The sequence below is a fragment of the Photinus pyralis genome, unplaced genomic scaffold, assembly GCF_008802855.1.
Source record: "Photinus pyralis isolate 1611_PpyrPB1 unplaced genomic scaffold, Ppyr1.3 Ppyr1.4_LG2, whole genome shotgun sequence".
In the NCBI taxonomy this organism is placed as follows: Eukaryota; Metazoa; Arthropoda; class Insecta; order Coleoptera; family Lampyridae; genus Photinus; species Photinus pyralis.
The window spans coordinates 45,794,308-45,818,835 of NW_022170403.1; the positions used below are offsets into that span (position 1 = coordinate 45,794,308).

The window sequence follows — 24,528 nt, forward strand, 5'->3', positions numbered from 1 at the left end:
AATATATATGTTTATCAAACATGTGTTCCTGTAGGTACCCACGAAAGAATAATAATGACAATTTACATTACATTGGCCATGGCCATCTGTGGTTATTGTATTGTAACGCTCCAGTTAAACAAAACATGTTTGCCGCACATCACACATGAAAACCGCAGGTTATTATTCATCTTGTTTCGTACGTAGAGTATTGGCTAATTTACACACAAACAAACATCCACAAGTTGTTTTCAGACAATATGTACGCATTTATGACGTTTGCTATTTTATTCATCTTATAAAAAAAGAATGAAGTCGTTTCCTTCAATAATAGCTGCGCTGCAATGTTTTTGCTTTTCCGCTAATTACGCAAAAAGGGAACAAGATATTTCCATAATTTTCTACAATAGCTACAGCAAGAATTGGGTTATGTAATACCCGAAATGTATGAATTTTCGTGGAAAAATAAACTATTTATGGACCTGTACAGTTGAGCATCGCGACAAATCACGCATTTTAGAGTACTTTTTTGTGAGGAAAATTCGATAACGTAAAAAGTCCTGGCAGCAAAAATTTACAATTTACGTATGTTAACAACAACTTACCAATTGATACGTTCCAAAAATTTCATTAATATCGGCTCCAGCGATTTTGAGATTTGAGCCTTCAAAGTGAGCGGACTCTACATTTTACTCCGATTTAGTAGTAAGTGGCATAACGAAATTTCATATTCTCCCCATTAACATCTTGTTCATGAACCAAAAACACAAATTAAATTTGCGTTGAAAATGTCAAGTTTAGTCAAAAAGATTAGTTTTGCATCTAGAAGCTGAGACTCCATAAATGGCTCTCTAGGTGTAAATGGATTCTCAATTGCGGATGCAAAAATCTTCTGAAGCATAATATTACAGATTATGTCAACGCAACACTCCCAAAACTCCGAAAACATACAAAATAGTAGCAAGGGGCATAAATATAAATTACACTCTAAATTGCATCTTCAAATTAATAATCAAAGATTTTTGTGGTAATATTTAGACTTGAGGCTACAATTTATGCTGTTAATTTACAAACGGAAATTTGGAACGCCCCGCAGAAATACGACTTGACTGCTTTATCCTAGATTAACTAAAATGTAATAACTGAAAAGTTATTTCGCTAAAGGAAATGTATCTTTTGCGAAAGTGGCTGATCAATATTTAATACACTCGCATGCATTAAAACTTTTGTGCTTTATTATTTTTACTCCGTAGCATATCGGTCAAGTGCAAGTAAAACGAACTTCAGTCAACAAACAGCTTCTGAAAATGATATTCTTTTACCTTGCAATTTGAAATGATAAACTGAATTCGGCTTGACTTTCTCTCCTTCAAAGTATTAATAAGATAAGCGAAAGCTATCTCATTAATCTCAATCGTGTTTACACAACAGAAGCGTACTTGAGGATGAAAAAGTATTAATTGTATTTCAGATACCTTCTTTTTCGCCATTTTTTAGGAATAAAAAAGTTGTCAAATTTTCGCTCTACGTCATTAAACACGAATCCTTCTTGTCGCGTTGAATGACAAAATCAATACTAAGCAAATTGCTAGATTAAACAAATTAGAAGGAGAATCCGTAATTGCAGGAGATGGAGCGCTACAAAATATTGAAATTGGATTGTTCATTCCAAGAGATCTAATATTTCTGAAGAACCAATTCGCAGTTTTTTAATAATTGTCAGTTGTCACTTAATGCAATATCCGGAAAAAAAAGTCAGTTCAGTATAAACATCTTTAATTGGATATGCTTTCATTTCTGAGGACAATACTATATTTTTTCTACCATCACTTGGAATAGGATGCTATTTTACCACACTTACATGTACGCAAGCTGGGCATTTTCGGCGGTTGTCGACAACTGCATGAAGAGGATGTTCTCAAAACACCATGTAGAAATTTGCACTTCGTAGATGAGATAGCGGCTTCCTTCATAACTTAAAAAGGAGGACACATGTTTCGCCCTTTTTTGGTAGGTATATCTATATCTGTACCACAGTGATGTATGAATACTAAACCGTGACAAATAGAAGTGAATTTAAATGTAATGAAATTAGGTAAAAATTATATCGAACTTTCAACGGTGTCAGTAACTTTCGTACCAATTATTTCTAACAAAATTATTGCAGTAAAAATCACTTTCACGTCAAATTAGTGTCAGGAGTTAACAGAAAGTAAAAAAAATGATAAAGGAATTACGTTTAAAAATCAATGAAATCTAATTTGCTTTTCTCTTTTCTGTAGCAGTACAGTCGAGTACAGCCAAATCTTGTTAAAGTGGATCGTTTATTTATCACTTATAATTGCACAAGAGGTTTGTATTTTACCGAGTAAATTTGGGTTGTTTAGGTAATGAAAATCTGTTGCCTAGCAATTAGACGAGAAAAACTGTCAACTAATAAAAATGCGACACCGCAGGTGGAGCATTTTTAGGTTGACAGTTTTTCGAGTTCAATTGCTAAAAGGAAACAGATTTGAATTGCCACAACCCAAATTTATTCGGTTTAAATACAAACCTCGAGTGTAATTCGGCAGGACAATTTAACGAACAAGAAATTCACCAAACTAATCAATTATTGACAGACGTCAAACTAGTCATATGGGTAAGGATAATGCGATTATTGGTTCGAAAATGAATAAGTGAAAAAACCACTAGTGCATTTGTCGCTGGAAAAGTTGCAGGTAACTTTTGCCGCTGTCAAAGTGACAATTACACTGCGGCTTATGTGATTTTTTATACATGAGTTGAATTGTCTTCATAATAAACACATAGTCAAAGATCGTGAAGTACAAAAAAGGGAAATAAATGATAAGGGTGTTTGTCATGTTTCTTTGTCCGCTTAGAAGATCCAGATTGGCCAAGGGGCTCTGTGAAGAAGGTTTCTGGACTGCCTGAGCCTAGTTGTTTGTTACCACTGAGCCTGGAATTGACTGGTTACTCAGTCTTTAATCCTGGCCCTAACGGAGGGAACAATTTCTAGATTAGGCTCGGGCCGGGCGAAAACCCCACCACTGCCATCGCGAGCCAGCTCGTACGCCCTTTCGTTTCCCATACTCGGCAGTGCGTTTGCACCCAGATCAAAGTAAACCCATTACACTCACCTAATCTATTTATCTATAATCTGCCTGCTATACTCACCAAGCGAGAAGCTGATGTCAGCTCTCGGTCGATATATACCCATGCTCACTCCCCTTTTTGTTAGGGACCCGCCTGTAAACCACACGAGGAACGGACAATGCCAATGCAACCTGTCCGAAACTTTATAACTCTTTGGTCTTAGTAAGACAGTCCGGAATCACATCCTTTCTTGTGGAACGAATCTGAGGGTTTTTTCCGAGATGTCCTGTGCCCAAGGCTGCCTCCCAAATATTGGTTTTCTAAACAACGCTTTATTTCCTCTAACTTTGATTAACGTTTTTCCACAGTGTGCTTAACAATTACGCGCGGGCGCGCAAATATTACATCTTCTTGTTAGTAAACCAAACGTCCTTGCTCTATTGTTGAGTATACTCACATAAAAGGTCTTTTCGAATTAACTTGAACTTTACAGTTCACACCCGAGAATGTTGGATCTTCTTTCAAAAATAGGTTGCTCCTGATTGTTTATTATTACGACAACAGAGATTTATTTAACTTGTTACCACTTGAAAGTTGAAAGCAATTTTAACTCTAACATTAACTACTTCTTTACATCGCGAAGAAAATGTTTCTTCCGAATTGTTTAGAGAAACACCGTACCTTACATTACATTACTCTTTTGGCCGCAATTGCGACGCTACGACTAAATCCCAAACAAAAATGTCGAATTGAATTAAAATGGCCATATCTAAATTCTCTATTGGTTAGTGCTTGTTTTCAACCAATCTCTAAAAAAACGTATATTCAGCATTTTCACACTACGAATTTCCCTCAGCTTGAGGTCATTAATAACTATATGTATACTCATTAAAAAGTCTGAAACTCTAAATTAAAGAACAAAAATCATTGAAAGTGAACGTGTGGAAATGACGCACATTACATTTACTCCAATCATCCAGATCAAATTCTGTACATTCTCAAGGCAAAAATTTGTTTGGGAAGCCACTTCAGGACCTTAACATGTTCATACAGATTCAAAGTTTTACTAAACGTTTAATCCAAAATAAAAGCTTCCGACATTACCTCCTGGATTTTTATTACACTTCAATATTTTGCTAATAATCTTGCAAGGGGCCTAACATGTACGAATATAATGATTGATTTTGTCAACAAAACTTCTTGCATGTTTGCACGAACGGTATATAGCAATAAATTACATTCCGTACCCAAGTTACTAGAAATTAACTTCATTGGCGTCAACGCACCCACCCCTTTGAACAAAGTATAGCCTCTTTGTTAAATAAGACTACGGGAGCAGCTTTAACCTTTCTTTTCACAATATTTATTATAATCCAATAATGCCTTGGAAGGGTGGAAAGAGCCGCCAATGGCGAATTAATCCCATTAAACACGTTTTAATTGATGTTAGGAGTTAGTCTAATTAATTATTATGGAAAAGCATTTGGATTAAAAGTAGAAAACCCTGTTAGTTATTATAGGCTAATTTATTAAAGCTTTTATAAACAGAAATCGGCGTACTATTACCAACCACGCACTTTAAAACGCATTCTCCTCCGCTATCGTATACAACGCAATCAACGTTTTTACACTTAAATTAGCTCTAACTACTAACTACCTATTGTTTCTGGAGCTTTTGTATTGTGATAAAAACTTTTAACCTCAAAATCGATATTTTAATATGCCATGAGCTTCTTGAATGCAATTTTTCTAAATAAATTCGTTATTGATTAGCTCATAAAATTTCCCACAAAGTTTTATTACCGCGAAGCAAATTTCCTAGTAAGTTTTCTGTATTACCATCATAACTTCTAAAATTCGAACGAAATTTTTAAAAGTTGGTGGCTTTACGAATAAACAAAAATATAAATCAGTCATAACAATAAATTGGTTCCGTTTCGTTATTTTACGAATATTTTATAGATTTCTCTGCATTGTTTATTTCAAACGATGAGCATCAGGTAACGGTTTCCGTAATTTTGCTTTATTACGGATTGTAATTTATGGCTGTTGAAAATCAAATAATGAACATTCTTCATCTTAATTTCCGATGTAATTAACTTCAGAAGTTGTTTTCCATTTCAGACTTCGTAAACGATCAAGGTATCTTTTCACATCAGAAAATCAAATTAAAACATCATCTAGTTGAGAGTCGTTCACCTATCACTGTTGAGAAATTTTCAATAAAAAATTATTTTATGCCCACGCGAAAGACACAATAATAATTTCAGGGGACACAACACTATTTAGTAGTTAGTATGTGCTAGTAATCTCGTTATTAAAGCTTTTTTCTTTCTTTAGAGGGACGTGACTCAGTGACTGCTTTACAAGTAAAAATATCTTGATACGATCCGACTGAAAGCCGACCGACTCTATTCACAGCGAGTGGAGATCTATTAAATCATAAACTGCAAACTGCACTAAAATGACACTGATTGTTTTAATTATTTTGAAATCTCTATTGAAACAATTAAATAATGTGATTTTAGCATGCGTGATTAAGTATCAAAATTTCACACATATGAATAATTTAATTTGGAAATGTTACCTATACATGTTGCGGTTTCAGGTAAAATTTTATACATAATACGTCATGAAAGTGAGTCCACCTAACTTGGAGGCATTAAAGAGATACTCGGACGCATGCTAAAATCACTTTATTTAATTGTTTCCATAGAGATTTCAAAATAATTAAAACAATCAGTGTCATTTTTAATGCAGTTTGCAGTTTATGCTTTGTACTGTTCAACTATACAGTCTTTATAACTATGTAGAAAAGCAGGTATCACTCTACGGTATCAGTGAAGAAGAGTACCTACGCGAGACTGTTATAATGTAGCCGAGGTTGCGGCTGCCGTAGTGCAAGATTCGCTCCCCACAAAGTCAAGAAAAAGGTACGAAAAGGCGTAGGTACAAACCTTTTACTGACTGGCGCAAAACTAAAGGAATAATTACTTCCACACAATTATTCCATTAATTGTTAGTAATTAAAAAACCATTATCCTTTGTGTAGGTATATTAATATTTAAAAATATCCACAGTCTGCATTATAATTATCCAATCGTTGATTGAATAACTTATTCAATGAACGATCTAATTGTTATTTTGCGTGTACTAGGACTGTAATGGGAGTCGGGCAAAAATATTACAGTACTAGTCCGGTAAAGATCAACTTTCTAATGTCAAAATAGCCCTGAAATTTAGATTTTCTTGACGGTTTCAGGTAAAAATATTTATAATACAGCACAAAATTTAGAAGAAAATTATGGTTTGAGTTGCATTCGAAAAAGCTAAATAGCGCTAAAAGCACTTAGAATATAAAATATACGACAGCAAATAGCACAACACGAACACAAAATCGGGGTAAGAAAATAACATGGGGCAAAGGAATCACGTTGGGGCCTTAAACTTAAATTTCACATATAACTAATACGTGCAAATCATCAAAATTCTGTGATGGATCTTAAATTTCTTATACGGTGCACAACATCTTTACACCGAACTCTACTTTATTTCAATTAAGCTCAGCATATAAATCAATTAAGCGCTTCCTCTTACTTTACATGTAATAACTTTCTGATGTGCGCGATACTATTTATCTCAATTAGAGGTATTGAAGTGGCAAACTCTGTACATAAAGACAAACTTTTTGAATAGTTCTGCCGACTCTTCCTTGTTAGGTACGCAATAATAATATTTAATACTTTAGGGCAGTGCAAAAATTTGTTCACGGCGAGTATGTACACGGGTTTCCCCCGGTCGACTGTTAATACAGAAATATGTGACGTCCGGGCTAAGAGCACCTATGTGAAAAGTACCGGAAGCTGTAACTGAATTACTAGCGTTTCGCATCTAAAAGAAGTATTAAAATGCCTCGCACATTATTTAAAGAGAAGGTGGCAGTGATTGCTTTATATTACATTTCTAAAATAAGTTGAAGGGTTATAACCGTCCCCATTTTACTGAAATTCAATTACAAATTTAAATTTTTTGTTTAATTTGTGAAGACTAATGAAACGCTCATTTTTAGGATCGTAGACACAAACGACTTTTCTGTCTTTTTAAGTGGACCAATCCTGTACAAATACCTAACAGTGACTACAATTTAACTACGATTACTAGTTGCGAAAAAATTGTTAATTAATATCACGGGGGAGTTTGTACGGATCTAGAAACAGCAAAGTAAGGAGTTGTATCTTATTTTCGATAAGGGGTTCGTCTGCACACAGACCAATTTGTGAATGTACGATCATCATATGCCCAAATATCAGCAGAATGCTACGGTTATCTTTATTATTTTCGCGATTGCAAGAAGAACATAATATTATACATCAAAATTGTGTGATGTAATCTTACAAATGTCACCAAACAGTACCTACATTTGTTTTGGTGGACAAGGGTATCATAAGATTGTATTTCGGTGCTCCACACGAAGAGGTAACTTCAAAAGTTCATCAATTTGCGAAGAAGTCATTTTGTATGATGCTTTAACGTTCGTGTTTTTGTTCAAAATCAAAATATCCATCAGAGCACGGAAAATTATCTCATGTTGCATATAGAAGAAATGCAGTGCCAGGTAGATTTTTTGGAAATGACCCTCGATAATGGAAATAATATTTAGTGAAGAAAGATTTAATTTTGTGCGAGAAAATATTGTTTTAATCACGCTAAACATGCCTAATTTCGTCTCAAAAAACGGCATTTGCGGACAGTGATATTGCACTAGTTCATTCTGAAGAAAAGCCCCATAAATGGTGCTACGATTGATTTCGTCGGTTTAAAGAAAGAAATTTCGGTGTTTTAGACAAAGAACGTGACAGAGCCCGAATAAGTTTGAAGACGCCGAATTGCAGGCCTTCCTTGATGAAGATTGAACTCAAACGGAGGAACATCTCGCAAGGAGGTATGTTACTCAACCAACAATTTCCAATTGTCTTCATGCTATGGTAAAGATCCGGGTTACGTGACGCTAATAAGCCCTCCAGATACGATCATGAAATTGATAGAAATGGATAGAGGGCACCTTAATAACACGTTTTCAGTTAAAAAAATTGCGGAAGAAGCCTTACATTTTCCCTCGCATTTTCCACAATCTTCATTCAAAGTTCAATTCATTTCGTCGAAAGGTTATATTACTCAAAATTTCATGTTTGTTTTTCGGTTAGTAGTGGTGTTGTTAACATTCCTGAATGCCAACTTTAATTTCTTAAGAGATTATGTTATTTTTCCACGATTTAATAAACGTTAAACACTGATATACAACTATGTGTAAGTAGTTCTCCACAGATATTCCTTGCCCTCTCGACTGTGTAACCAGGGGGATGCTAAGCAGCGATTCATACGGAAAAGGCGTTCCAAGTTAATAGGTGATCGCTAACGTAACGATCCATGGAAAATGCGAGAGATATTCCTTCCCCTCTGGACCGCATACGGCGGTGGATGCTAAGCAGCGATTTATAAAGAAAAGGCGTTCAAAGTTAATAGGCAGTCGATACGAACGAATTGGTATATGAAACATGCAGGAAGTGCCCGGGTTTCCCCTCTCGGTGATCGATACAGAGAAGTTGATCTTTGCCACCTTTTTTACGACATTCTTCTTCCCTGATGCATTCAAGCGGTTACACTATATACGCTTCAAAAAGTGGTGTTATTAAAGTGTATCCACAAGTGACATGGACGTGTCTCTTATTTGGGGTATAAGTCGAACAAAACCTAACATTGTATTGTATATTATCCTGTTATACTACTTTTATTACATTCTCTTAATATCAGGCTTAATATACATGTTAAATCCATATTTCAATTTAGTAGTTAAGAAGTTAACATAACCTCCTACAAAAATTAGCTGTCACCTTTGCTTATAAATTAATAAACAAAGCTGTTACATAAAATTTTTCAGTTTCGCCAACTTGAGAATGACAATATATACGTAAAATAACACCAGATTTCCAGAAAACGAAGTGAACTTTTAATTAAGATTATGGAAAATTTAGGTCTTCTTCCGCAAATTTTTTTATTCTAAACGTGCTATTAAGGTTCCCTCTATCCATTTCTATCAATTTCATGATCATACCTGGAGGGCTTATTAGCGTCACGTACCCAAGATCGGTAAGCTTGGAAAATTGTTTCCATACAAGTTGAACGAAAGAGGCATGGAACAACAACAAGTTAAAAAGTAATCGTAAACGATTAACATAAAGCGCATTTCCACTTGCATTCATTTCCCATTTATAAGATGCAACTTCTGATAAAATCGTAAAAATCCGGCCACAAATATGAAAGATAGCGTTGCTCATGGGCAATCCATTTTTGACGTGTTACTTCAATTTCAGTTTATGAGAAGAATTTCATTTCAATGCTTTTCTAAATAAGAAAGTTGGAACTGCGCATGCGCAAACCTAAATTTTAAAACTAATGTTAGATTTTCCTTTGTTCCAAGCGCCTAAGTATCAAATTTCACTTAAATGGTGCCATAGATAAAAAAGTTGGCACTGCGCATGCGCAAAAGAAAATTTTGAGACTGGCGCTCGATGATCCTTTATTCCAAGTGCCTATGTATCACATTTCATTTAAATTCTTCCATAAATAAAAAAGTTGGCACTGCGCATGCGCAAAACCAAATTTTGAAATTGGCGTTTGATTTTCCTTTATCCCAAGTGCCTATGTATCAAATTTCGTTTAAATTCTTCTATAAATAAAAAAGTTGGCACTGCGCATGCGCAAAACCAAATTTTGAAATTGGCGTTTGATTTTCCTTTATCCCAAGTGCCTATGTATCAAATTTCGTTTAAATTCTTCCATAAATAAAAAAGTTGGCACTGCGCATGCGCAAAACCAAATTTTGAAATTGGCGTTTGATTTTCCTTTATCCCAAGTGCCTATGTATCAAATTTCGTTTAAATTCTTCCATAAATAAAAAAGTTGGCACTGCGCATGCGCAAAACCAAATTTTGAAACTGGCGTTTGATTTTCCTTTATCCCAAGTGCCTATGTATCAAATTTCGTTTAAATTCTTCCATAAATAAAAAAGTTGGCACTGCGCATGCGCAAAACCAAATTTTGAAATTGGCGTTTGATTTTCCTTTATCCCAAGTGCCTATGTATCAAATTTCGTTGTAAATTCTTCCGCAAATAAAAAAGTTGGCACTGCGCATGCGCAAAACCAAATTTTGAAATTGGCGTTTGATTTTCCTTTATCCCAAGTGCCTATGTATCAAATTTCGTAAATTCTTCCGCAAATAAAAAAGTTGGCACTGCGCATGCGCAAAACCAAATTTTGAAATTGGCGTTTGATTTTCCTTTATTACAAGTGCCTATGTATCAAATTTCATTCAAATACTTTTATAAGTAAAAAAGTTTGCAATTCGGTTTATAAATGGTCGAGATGCGAAAAGGGCACTGTGAATTCGATTCAACTTTTGGCATTGCGTATTATATGGCTAAAGCTATGCCCATATTGAATTTCATGCAATTCAGTTCATAACTAACGGAGATGTAAAAGCGATCGAACATTTCTAAACAAAGTTATCGTTCACACGGACAGATAGATGGACAGACAGACAAAGGAACAGACGGACAGACCAACAGGCAGACGACAGATAGCAATGCAAAATTATAAACGATCTCTAGGATCGTTAATAAACGGCAAAAGTGTAAAATTATGGAACATGTAAAAAACGGTTTTTTTTTTTTTTACAATAACTTTTTTTGTAAGCGGTACAGAAAAAATTCCTTCCTTGGTACAAGACTCGACACCATAACGAACCAAATAGCGAAAAAAGTAGAACAATAGCTCTTAAGATAAAAAACTAGTAGCGTCGCGAACGGACGGACGGACGGACGGACGGACGGACGGACAAAGTGGCCACAATAGCGCATTTTTTTTTTATTTTTGTGGAAATGCGCTAAAAACCACTTGTGAAATCCTTCTTTAAAGAAAACAAAGAAAGGGATTTCTGCATCGAATCGTCACTAAAGATGAAAAGTTGATCAACTGGGATAATCCAAAGCGTAAACACTCTTGGGTTTCAAATCATAAGGGCAATTTCTCGAAAAGTAAAATTTTCCGTTAACCGGGGAAGTTGCATATATGCGAAGATGCGTGATTAACTGAATCATAAATTTAAAATTGAATTGTTACGTTACAGGACTAAATTAATAAAAACCGAATTTGAGCACGGAAGACAATATATGTGGATCGAGCGAATCCCTCATTACGCGTTAAAGAAAAACTCGTGGTGTATTAACAAACTCTCGTGAGACGTTTAATTAAATAGTACATGAAAGTGGTGAAATTGTAACTAAAACTGTCCAAAGTTCCAAATTTAGTTTAATCGTTCTCATGTGGAAGACGTCTTTGAAGCCATCTTTTCATGCATGTGCTTTTCTCCAATTATACTCAACATCAGTAACAAAGTTCATTAAACGGAGTGCATGCAAAGTACGTTTTTGGAAGTTGATTGTCCATTGACCAGTAAAGAACAATCATCGGAATAGAGCCCAGACAAATTCTATCGGCGAGTTTTCCAAATGTATTTTTCATGAAAGAAAACACCTGATAACATCTGTACTATAAGCATACAGCTGTATCTATAAGTTAAGAAAATCAATCCTTTCCTGTGTGAATTAGAAGACTTGTATTCGAAGGTTAGTTGTATTTATCTTTGTGTAAGTATTCCAAATAAACAATATACCCTTACGATTTAAGGTAGAAAGAATGTACAAATGCACAAATAGACAACTCACAAAACACCTGTCCGGATAGTTCAAAACAAACCAAAATTGAAACATAGAACTTTATATAATCTCTCAATATTAACTTTTTCAAATTGAGAGACTTGGTGGCCTCGATCAACAAATCTTGATCAACACCTTAAATAAATCTTGGGCACAAATAGAAAAATCTGACATGAAAAACCACAATGGCACATCGCACAATGGATTCGAATAAACAATGCAATTGGTTGACAATGACGAAAATTTGTTCCGAAACACATAAAACAAATAACACTTCCATTAAAGAAAGAAAATTTTGCAAAGCTTGTTTTGGATACACCACTTCCACTATAAAATAAACTTCTTCCTTAAAACATTTATCAAATATTTCGCCAATCATTCTCCAACTAGAAACGCCGAATTCTCTGAAACAGCCTATCTCTCAGCAGCGGTAAGACACGTGCGTAATAATTAATTCTCATCTGAAATAAAACAGTTTAGAATGATAACGTTTAACTCAAGTTTCTGCACCTTTGGTACAAAATATACAGAATAGCAGTACAGTATGACTAATGAGTTATGAATGCATTATGTTCTTTCATTTTCAATGAGTTGAGGTTAAAATTTTACGCATCTAATTCGTAGGTACCTATAGGTACTCTTCAATAAATTATAAATGATACCTAAATGAAGATGTTATTACTAAAGTGTATTAAATATTATACAAAAAGTGGTGGAATTTTAGCCCCGTTCTTTAAATAACCTTTATTGAACACAAAAGGACCGAGGATGGCGAAAGAGATGATAATGATGCCCTGAACGACGTAATATATCTGACGTAAATATTATGGCTGAGAAATTGTCGGTTCGTCTAGTAAATGATCCTACAGCAAAAAAGCAAGCACATAAAAAACTACTTAGGGGATAGTTAATATTACACGCATAGATATTTTATGACCTCGTTTAAGTTTTAACATTGAATAAAAACACTATTTTATTCAATGGTTTTAATGAACGTACGAGAAAGACAAATTACGATGACGGTACCTTTCTTAGGGTGAAGGATTCCGAAACATTCACCTCGTGTGAGCAGATTTAATCAAATTAGGTTATGTTACAGTTACCTTGATATATGCGGTCAAGGAAGGGTCAATTAGTGTAGGAGATATTAACTGAAACTTACGGTTTAGTTACGTAGGAAGGAATTTCACGACCATTATCCATTAGACGCGATGAATAATTTTTGGCGAATAACACCTTACTAACGACACAAGCAATTATAAGTAGTAAATTAAATTTAAATGAAAACGTTTTTAACTGTTTTTCGGTTTGGACCTGGGTTTAAAAAATATAATTGATTTGAAAAATGGATCTTCCATTAAAAAAGGGTTGTACTTTTTTCTCAAGACGGTTCAGTTTACATAAAATCGCTATGCATCGCTGAAATCTACGTAAAACCTGAAAGATGTTTGCATCTTTCGTATAATTTTTAGCTTGATCGAAATATGAAGATGGTTTGGAATTGGTTAATTTGCAAAAATAGCCCATAACTCAGGAAGGAAGTTGATCTTGAAAACTGTAATTATGACATCGTAAGTTTTCTAAAATGTTCGCGAAAATCGCAGGGCCGCTTCCGGTGCAAGGCGACGCAGAAGTTGTTATAATAAAAAACAAGTTAAGAAGGTAACCGTAAACAACTTACAAAAAGGGCATTTCTACTTGCATTCATTTCCCATTGGTAAGATGCAGCTTTTGTTAAAATCGTAAAAATCCGGTTACAACTATGAAAGATAGCGTTGCATATGTGCAATCCGTTTTTGACGTGCTACTTCAGTTTCAGTTTATAAGAAGAACCCTACCCTAAAAATTTTAGAAGAATTAGTTTACAAATAACGAATATGGATCTGAGCATGCGCAATAATAGTTTTGCACAAAACAAATTTTTGATTCGGCAATAATTTTACCTTTATTCGATGTGCCTACATACAAAATTTCATTTAAATATCTTAGGAAATGAGAAAATTGGATTGCGCAAATAATACAAAGTTATCATGCACAAATGTACCCGGACAGACAGACGGACGGATAGACAGCCGGACAGACAGACGGAGACATACAGACGGGCAGACGGCGATACAACAAATAAACGGTCTCGAAGACCGTCAATAAACGGCAAAAGTGTAAAATTATGGTACATGAAAATATTCCTTTCTTGGTGCAAGCCTCGACACCATAACGAATCAAATAGCGAAATAAGTAAAACAATAGCTCTTAAGATAAAAAACTAGTAGCGACCGGTCGAACGGACAGACGGATGAACAAAGTGGCCACAATAACAAGTTTTTTTTATTTTTGTGGAAATGCACTAAAAATTGTATCGCGCATGCGCAAAACAAATTTCTTGATTCGGCTTTAGTTTTACGTTTACTTGAGGTACCTGCATACAAAATTTCATTAATTTAGATATCTTACCAATTAAAAAAATGGGTTTGCGTATGGGCAAGACAAATTTTTGGAATAGGCATTAATTTTACTCGCTCACACTCGACAACTTCGCTCGTTAATAAAAAATGTGGGTTACAATTTGAAAAAAAAACAGTCTTAGAGCAAAATTGTATGAATGTATACAATGTTTTCGATATCTTATAGGCATTATGACCCGAGGGATCTTAGATGCTGCACCTTGTATAAGTTATCTATCTGTGGCCCAAAAGCAAATCGCAAGAACACACAAGGAAACAACTTTGAAAGAATACACATTTTTTTAAAATTTCTTTATGTATTAATGTAGGCCCCATCCCCGTGTTTCTAAAATATATGTGACCAACAGGCGCGTGTTGTATTCCAGTGGCGTATCAAACTTGCGTTTTTTTTAGTGGACCACCCCATTGCAGATTTGGAAAGTATTTTTTTTATGTCTTGTACCCTTATCTTTACGATTTCGCTGTTATTATCTTTTTTCCGCAAAATTTGACATTTTTTTCAATTCATTTTGAGAGAAACTAAATTGCGTCGGCGGCTAAGTTTTGAATTGATGCATTGGTTAAGAGCTTTTCCGCTGTCACATAATTTTTTTAGGTACGATCACCGACTAAAGTATTGATAATCGGAAGCTTACTGCCACTTAGGCAACCAACACAATCTAAAACGATAACTTTTTCCCGCGGGGATTTCGCGCATTGTCGTCTTTGCTTCGGCGTTTCTTCGTCACTGCTGCCTTGATATAAACGCCACAGCAGGTATTACAAGAATTGGGAAAACCCAGGGGAACACCGGATTGTATGTATTATATTCTCCACAAATCTAATTTTGCGGATTGGTTTTTGTAATTGTTGCAATATACCCTACTCCTTTATATCAAGACAGTGACGCGACGCATGCGGCCCATAACATTATAACAATCTAACATGGAAATGTTAATATATACCTAGTTAATTACTTATTATAGATATAAACGGTGTGTTCATATGATGGCGCATTGCGTATTGTGTGGAAGAAAGCACGAAAACGATTCCTCTGTGTTCCGGTACTTTTGTTGGAGGTAAGTATTTTTACCATGGATTGTTCGGTTGTTGTTTAGAACTGTAAAAAGGTGCTTCATGCAAAAATCCTGGAATTTTTCCGAAATTGTTCTTTTTTTTTGGCTTGATTCCCTGATGAACTACTACCCTTTTTTGATAATTTATATCAATATTACTTACGAACTCCTCAATTTAATTAGTTTGTGTTGTTTATTGTGTAAGTGTTAGTTGGGCTTTGCATTTGTGTTGCATTTGGAATACGAATGGGTTGTGATAATGTGCGGTGTTTCTAAGTGGAAAGCGTTTTGTTTTTTAACTGTGCTAGGATGTGTAACTTTAGTGGGTGAATCTGTGACTGTATAGTGTATAGTGCATGTTGTATTATTTGTATTTGTTATACTTGTTTGTTCAGTAAGTTGTATTTGTGTGACTGTTTGGGTTAGAGATGGAGATACTTATGAAAGTATGTTGTGTGTCGTGTTGTGAGACCGTACTGTTGTTTATATGTATACGTTGTGGATCATGTGTGTATGTACTATTTTGGGTAACGTTGTGTTGATAATGTTGATAATGACTGCTTTTTGTAAATATTGGTATGTTTTTTTTATATAAGCCCAAAATTTGTAAATTGTGGTGTTTAGTCCTTAGTATACCTAACTCCGATAGAACTAAAAATATTGGTAACTATAAGAGTAGATTCTCATTCTCCATTATGTCTACAGCTATATCAGGGTATTTGCGGTGTTTTTTTGTGTGCGTTTTAGTCCAGTTCTTTGTGTTGGGAATGAGTTTTATTTAATTATTATAATTGATTCTATTTTTTTTATTGTACTGTATGATTACACAAATGAAGAATTTTCCTGCAAACCAATTTAAAAAAAAAGGTAGGATAACGGATTTAATTTTCCATTTTATTTTCTTTTCTTTTGGATTTATAGCGGCGAAAAATTTAAGACGGGTTTTTATGTGGAAATATGTTGAACCGTAAAATCTTGCGCAAATAAAACAAACATTCAAACCGTTTTATTAAATCACACAAAGAATATAAACACCAGATGAAAACTGTCTATAATAATAATAGGAGGTTGTGTATAATCTTGAAAAATTAAAAATTCCTTACAAGTATGCAATAAGCTCGCGAAACGTGAAATGCATTTAATATATCCATCCCCCATTATTAAACCCCTTTTGAAAAGGGAAGCGCGAATTTGAATTTCTTTTCATAATTAAGTAGCGCAGATCAGTGTGGAATACAAACATCATTCGGAAACCTTTCATTGCATTGCATTCATCTCTTTAAATCAAATCCATCTTGTCTTTTACGGACTCTCATGCTCGCTCTCATGTCATATTGTGTTTATGTTTATTACACTGCAATAAGTCTGTCCGCTACTAGTTTTTATAACAGTCATTTCGCTACATCATATGTTCCCTATATGATACCATTCCTTGGTCTTTTAATATCTTCTGCACTTTTAAAAACAGGAAAACCGAAACTACTGGCCATCCGTTTATTTCCACTTCAACCGTCCTCGTCGTTCTCCTTATGTGCTTAGGGTTGTTGATTGCTTTATATTCGAGTCCTTTTATTGCTAATTGAACATAGGACCTGATCCGCATTTTTATCTCGGATGAATTATGGGAAATGGCACTCGTGACCATTTTCATTCACGTTTTTGAAATAAGCACATGCTAAAAATCATTGGATTCTTCGTCATTTTAGGGGAATGTGTTGCACCATTGAATAAAAACACTATAAGAAGCCTAACCCCGTGGAAATAAAGCGCGACAGAGATTGAACTGAGAATATAATGGAAACACTGTCAATAGTGTCGATTCTTGAAGATTGAGAAGAATGAGAATTTGCTTTCCTCCTATTTACCGCAAAGAGAGTTCGGTGATCACAACCAATGCGGGTGCAAGGGGATTTGTCGCGCTTTCTTCCATAAGCGTTAGGCTTCTTATAGTGTTTTTATTCAATGGTTGCACTGTTACTACACTGAAGTCACTGGTGCTACGACTTACAAGAACTATACAGCGGCCTGCCACAAAAGACACCGAAATACCAGTTGGCTAATTGGCAAAAAGCACTATCTATAGGACAGCGACAAACGTGATGCGAGGAAGATCCGCAACCGATCATAAGACCGATTTTATTGATAGAGTAACAAGCAGGCTAAGAAGCGAGTACGGTTGGTTCCTGGGCTGCAAAAATTTAGACCGTTTCGAGTGTATATGGTGTGAAGGAGAAGTATTGTGTAAAGTTGTGTATGGAGATTTAAGAATATTAATGTAAGTATTAGCATTGACTAATACTTAATACTTAATAGTATTAGTCAATGGTATTAGTTATGTTGGTGACATGTACCTATACTGTTAATGTAATTAAGTAAAAACTGTACAGTTGTAAATAAATAAATAATAATAATAATAATTATAACACACACACACACCCTCACACACCCTCTCACACATCAGACAAGTTTGCATTCAATTCAATTAGAAAATGCATTATACCTACGTTGTAATTACATCCCCTTGCCCCTCAATAATATTTCGTTTCACATGCACAAATTACCTAATTATTTTTAAAGTAGGTTCGTTTTTAAGCGTTATTGGCGGGTGAAATTGTGAACATGATATTATTATAACAAAATAATATCTATTGTTTTTCAACTAGCATCAGTATAGTGTGTGTGTTAGGTTTGATATATACAAGATTATGTTACATAGGTTAAAGAGTGAGATTTTGGTGATCTATTAACTATTTATAGTACGTTTCTGTTATAACCTTTGAAAAATATATTGATTAATTTGTTATGTACACATTATCTGAAGTTTAACAACACGTTCCTATTATGATCAAGTTCAAGTCGAAGAAAAATGATAACCCCTACACAACATTAAACAAATGATTAGATTAAAAGACCAGGCACATAAACTTGAAACTGAAACGTATCCAACGTTTACTGTAACTTACGTAACTATGTGAAGGCCGCGTTTACTAGGGAAAGAAAAGCATAATGTGCATCAGTTCGTGGAGAACTCAAATAAAGATACCTAATGCAAAGAAATTGTGGAACCATTTCCAACAGCTGAGGGTTTGTCCTAAGAAGAATTCCAAATCTGATATACCAACATCACTTCAAAACCCACACGCCATGAATGAGTACTTTTTTAGGGTGACTGTCGACTCCACTCTCGATTTAAATTTTTTAGAGTTTTTTAAGAGTACAGTCAATTTGGAAAATGTTTCTTTTACATTTGGTGCAATTACTGCGCAGGATACATAATATATTGGTACTTGAAAAATATTTCTTCTAAAGCTTATGGACCTGATAACATTAACATAAAAACTCTGAATTTAATTTAGACGTCAAAACTAGCAAATCGTTTTCATGGAAATAATACTACAAATAATAATTTCTTCATCAAATTCTTCCTCTGAATCATAAAATTCGTTTATTTTGCTTTGTATCCCAGATCGGCGAAGGCTTTTAGAAAATCTTCGCTTTGCTGAATCAATTTCCAGCAATGCATAGCGCACGTGCATGATATTTTTAATTCTATTTTTGCGGATTAACGATCGTTGTCCCAAAAAATCGAGGGCTGACCATTTTGTTTATGTTTGATATAACATTTAATATACCATTAAATAAATGTAGAAGTGCAGTAAATGAATCGCTCAGTATTTATTTCTTGTATATACGTTGCGGACGACTGACCAGCTCTACCCCTCCATCATGCTGACTGAAAATCATAACTTTCATTTATACAGGGTGGGCCATTAGTGCTTAAGTGAAAGATTATGAGTTTATTAACGCACACATTTAAAATTTATTTTCGGAATTGTTGAAATCGAAATCGATAAACACTGTGACTCATTAGAGATTGTTGAATTACAAGAAAATATGTCGAAATGTAAATACCGGCATGCATGCATCGTTAGAAAGATATCAAATCCTACATTTGATGCAATAAAAAAAACTAGGTAGTTCTATTTTTTTAAAAAATCAAGCTACCTTTGATTGAAATTTTGAAAATTGACGCAATAATATACAGGGGGTTCTATTTAAGAAATGCTGATGCTCTGATGCAAACCACCCTATATAACAATTGCAATTTCGTTGAAAATATTTTTAGGTTGTAGTCCTTCAACATGCTAGATGTCACGTGTCGCAACGGAAAGTTAAGAGAAAGAATTTTTATGGAGGCGTCGACACATCTTTTATGAATTTTCCAAGTACTTGAATCGGAAGAGCAAAATGAGATCGGCAAGAAGGTGCGACAAATGCGTTAGATTTCGAAAGGCCATACAGTACCCCAGTGTACGGGAATGAAACAAACAGGGCAAACTTGGTACTTTACATTTGATGCGGCCTTAAAATTGTTTGGTGCTGCTCCCACTAGAGCCTATCCTGGTCTATACCACATTGGTATCGCGATCTGACGCGGCGTTAATTGTCATTTACGTCGATGATCTATCATTACATCTAGAGATCAACGATATGTCTATGATCTGACATCTTTTGTGAACAACAGATGAAAGATCTTGGAGACATCCGATATTATTTAGGTATTCTGCCAGAAATAGAAATGGGATTGTAATTAGTCAAATGGGATACGTAAATAGAAGCTTTGAATCGTCTTGGGATGACTGATTCCGAACATGAATCCACAGATTTAAATATACTAATCTGTGATGAATCTATTCGTGTATTCCAAAGAATGTTTCGTCAAAATTAAAGAAAGTGGACAATCTAGTCTGTGGTTCGACTTGTCGATTCGCCCATTCAAGATTGATACCCAAATGAAATACAAAGTGTTTAGTATCACTATGTTTGTAATTTTTTTCTCTGTCGAGTGACGTAAAAATCAAATAGAATCATTTACAATTAAATAAATCAGATTACGCATTAACTGGATTACCTATCTCAATTACCTTTAAGAATTTAGCACATGTCTGTAGGAAATGAACAAATCTATAACTTATTAACGTGTGCACCATTCCTCATTAAACACCCTGTATAAATTACTTAGGTTGCGCTGTTCGAAAAACTTAATAATAAAATATAATAAAAAATAAATAAATAATACACTTATGTTCAGTTAGACACACGATGACTAAAGTTAATAAATGAGTAAAGGTCTCTTCTGATTGCTAAAGTAAAGCAAGTTTCATGTTTAAGTTTTCGCTAATCAAAAATGAAAATGCAACAAAATTATAAAATATATAAGTACAATAAACGGCAAAAGTGTAAAATTATGAGAAGCGAAAAAATAAATTTTTTACGTTGACTGTCTTTTTAAGAGACACAACAACAAAATTCTTTCTTGGACACCATAGCAAACCAAAAAATAGCTTTTAAAATAAATATAATAAATATAATAAACAGCCGTAGGGATGGACAGCGGACGGATGGATCCGCGGACGGGCACACAAAGTGCACTAAGATCTTGGCTCTGCATAGGCGCAATCCAGTTCCTGTACGTTTTCAATTTTCTTTTACAAGAAGCATGCGCATGCGTAATCTACTTTTTTTTATATATGCTCAATTTAGTTTTATAAGTATCACATTTGTTAAAATTTTCGAAAATCCGTCTACAAATGAAAAAGTTGACTGCGCAACCGCGAACCCTTCCTTGACGTGTGATTTAAATTCGTTTTGTAAGAAGCATCTTCAGTTAAAATTTCAGAAAACAGTGGTACACAAGTAAGAAAGGTAGATCTACGCGTAAGTAATCAAGTTTTTTACATGTGCATTCATTTTCCATTTGTCGAATGCCTCTTTTATGCACCTGCACTGTTTCCATATATCCGAACTATCTTTTACTAAGCCATCGAAAATTAGATCCAAAAAACTTGTAAGATAAATCCACATCGAACTACGCAATTGTGACTTACGAATAATATCTGGATACGCTTTCCCAATTTCTCCTTTTATTTTATTTTTTATCTTTAAAATATTTCTTTGTTTTTAAAACATCCAAAACCACAAGAGAAACACTATGTCGGTTGTAAATTATAATTTATATTTAGAATACAATACTTTAGAATAAATTTCGTTTGTATGTATTCAAAATTTCAAGTGAGACCACATTCGCCTCGTCGGCATCCGGCAAAGCCGCCTGTTTCTGAACGTTACGTCCTTGACATGGGTACCTCTTGTGAACATTTCTAAAAAGTATCCATCTTGTGGTGCGTCCCCATTATTTAATCTGCACTGAATATGTTGGTTCAGGTTTTGTTTGTAGTAAGTCTTACAGATCCTTGTAACTCGAAAAATTCTTTTTGTACTCATTGAATGGAAAGATAATGTTTCCAAGCATCCTCGATGCACGGGAAAACGACTTTCCCGCATCGCGGTGTTTTTTAGTTTCCGCTGGAGAGAAGGGGTTATGCGCGTTCTTCGGTTGGTAGTACTTATTGAAGTCAACGAACGTCATGTCATGGTTAACTGTCATCTGCTGTAAAATCAATTAAACCGTTGGTTGAGGGTATTTAGTGCGATTAATCGGAAACAGACGTACACTAAGTTTTACGTAAATATATAAACAAGAACTTATAACGCAATCAAATTATTTTTCAGAATTGGAACTCAAGAAAAAGTAAAATTTATTGTTAAAACGTCTTAAAATGTGACCAGTGATATTCTGCAACTATTCGCATATGCAGTTTAAGAAAGCACATATTAACACACACAAAGCTTCCAAGGATTTTAAATGTAACGAGTGTATTTACGCAACTCAAGATATTCAGTGCAAACGATGCAATGCCGTGACCAGTAGTAGCACTCATTGCAAAGGCAAAATATGTATTAACCAAAGATGTGGAAGTTTTAAATGTGACCAGTGCATTATTAAAAGTGACCTTTTTTTACGTAATTCGTTACAAAAAATATTGTACCTAACTCTTTCGGAAAGAATTTTCCCGCATTCGCACTAAATGCAGCACTCCCTACGGTCGTGCTGCAAACAAAGTGCTCATGCGGGAAAATTAACTTACCGAACTTGTTAGGTAAATAACTATTTCCTGACGATGATACTGATTAATTCAACATTCTTATGACTGTTTAGAAGTGCCACGCCCACCCATTTTACCAAGTTACAGATTGAAACTCTCTTTAACATCGATGTGTTCTTTAACTATTAAATTAAGAATCCTGGTTATTCCTGGATGCGCAATCTTTGTATGTTCTTGGCACTCCTTAATTACTTTCTGTGTATAGCTTCGGTATCTTTCTAAAATGTCTAGTTCCCTCATAAGTTGGTATATTTTCTCATGGCATTCTGGTTCAGTTCTCCCATAATTTTGCAGTAGCACGTTTTTTTGCTCTTCGCTACCATGCTCCATTATGGTTGCTGTAATCCATGTGCATACCCCCGCCGTAAAATCGGTGGAAGTTTTTCCACTATTATCGAAGTAGCCGCAAGCATCCCACATATCGTTCTGTAAAAACTGTGAAATTTTGACCGAAACCCAAGAATCCCTCACCTGAGCTTGCCGGTGAATACCAACAGTCCGAAACACATCTCGGGAAACGGAACATATCTGCGGATCGAGATTTGCCAGATACGCTGCTGCCACTATCGGTATGTAGTATGCCGGTGAACTAGTCTTATACCACACTGTCGTGAAGTAGTGATCCATTGAAAGTAAACTAGCATCCCGGCTTTTTTTAAACATTGAAGCGGAAACATAGTCAAATGACTGTCCTAAGTAAATATCATACTGAAAATTGACTAGAAGTGTGCTTAGTTGGTGGTAAAAAGGATGACACCTCAGATACTTTCGTAGTAGAGCGAACCCAGCCATTGAGACTGTTCGTGCGTCGCACAAGCCTGTCAAACCCACATGCGGTAAAGTATGCCAGCAGGGTTTCTTCCAACGCATTGTATTCTTGTCCAGTATGTCGTCCGTCAAAAACGATGTCGTTGTGAGCTAAAACAATACTGATTCACCCAAAAAACAGAATTTCAAAATTCGTACATATTCGAAAGCCCAACCTAACATAACTGCCATTTTTATATTAGATGGTGTTAGGTTCTTGGGCGACTCAAATCCTTTGTACGTGTGTAATAACTTGACGCATATAATGAGTTCTCTTTCCGGTGCAGTATGATAACAAATATCATCAAAACGCTTAATTACGTCGTGAAGTTCTGTATCAGTTCGGACTATCGCATCTCTAACCGAGAAACCGTAATGCGACAACAGCAGTTTTAGACCATCTAAAAATTTGAACCCCTGTACCAAAGTTAGCCGTGATAGAAATTACCCTTTTCAAGCAATTCGCGGGGATTTTCCGAAAGGTCGATCATTGGTTCCAATTTTCCAGCTGATGCAAGCGTTGCTCCAGTTTGAGAACTACAATTTCTAATATGTTTTTGAAATGCACTAATACATGTTGATTTTATAATTGCACGTAAGCACTTCATTCTCTATTTGTCTAACACAAAATGGTAAAATTTTTCAACTAGAATCAGTATAGCGTGTAACATATTACAGTATTATGTCACAGATTAAAGTGTGAGATTTTGATAACCTTTTAGCTACTCATACTACGTTTTTGTTACAAGCTTAAAAAGAAGGTTGATGTGTTATGTAGTTTTTATTATTTTCCGCTAATATTGTTGGCGAATTATATTTATTTGTTATACACTATGTCCAAGGTAAGGATTGGGATTTCCGAAACCATAGCAGGTGTGACGATGGTCAAATTAGGGAAAAGTTGACCAATTAAACAGTTATTATCGTGCTTTAAAGAAAACCAGAAAATTCCGATTACTCCCGAAGATATACCTCCAAAACCACAATTTGCCGATTTTTTTATTATGCTATTTGAAGAGATACAAAAAAATAGAAAACACTTTCTCATTGCCACTTTCTAAGCTCTACAAGACACCGTTGAAAGATTTTCAATGCAACGTTTCGTGTCGGAGAAATCATCATTAACTTTATATTTTTACATGGACAGTAAAAAAAGTACATACTGTATTGAATTTTTTATAACGAATATGTGTCACACACAAGAAAAACAAAACTTGAAAACTGTTGGTTTCATCCGATAGGTATTCTAGCACGATTAGAGCGTTGTTTGTTTGTCTTGTGGGTGACACATATCGTTGAATTCGTAATAAAAAATCCTGTTCCATACAGTAATTATGTACGTTTTCT

The 24,528-nt window shown here is 34.9% G+C and overlaps 2 protein-coding genes and 1 long non-coding RNA gene across 5 annotated transcripts in view; 1 reads left to right on the forward strand and 2 right to left on the reverse strand.

Moving 5' to 3' along the window:
* LOC116162894 (C3 and PZP-like alpha-2-macroglobulin domain-containing protein 8) overlaps nt 1-24,528 on the forward strand; it is a 239,325-nt gene that overhangs the window by 44,082 nt on the left and 170,715 nt on the right. The gene's annotated exons all lie outside the window — the stretch shown is intronic.
* LOC116162898 lies at nt 21,363-21,731 on the reverse strand. The gene is made up of 2 exons (XR_004143642.1): nt 21,616-21,731; nt 21,363-21,569 (listed from the first exon to the last, which is right to left on the reverse strand). It is a non-coding gene; the product is annotated as an uncharacterized LOC116162898 (long non-coding RNA).
* LOC116162897 (farnesyl pyrophosphate synthase-like) lies at nt 22,285-23,831 on the reverse strand. Its single transcript, XM_031476660.1, has 4 exons — nt 23,630-23,831; nt 23,341-23,582; nt 22,846-23,292; nt 22,285-22,800 (listed from the first exon to the last, which is right to left on the reverse strand). Exons 1-4 carry the CDS (start codon nt 23,787-23,789, stop codon nt 22,456-22,458), a joined length of 1,194 nt encoding a protein of 397 aa, XP_031332520.1. The 5' UTR covers nt 23,790-23,831; the 3' UTR covers nt 22,285-22,455.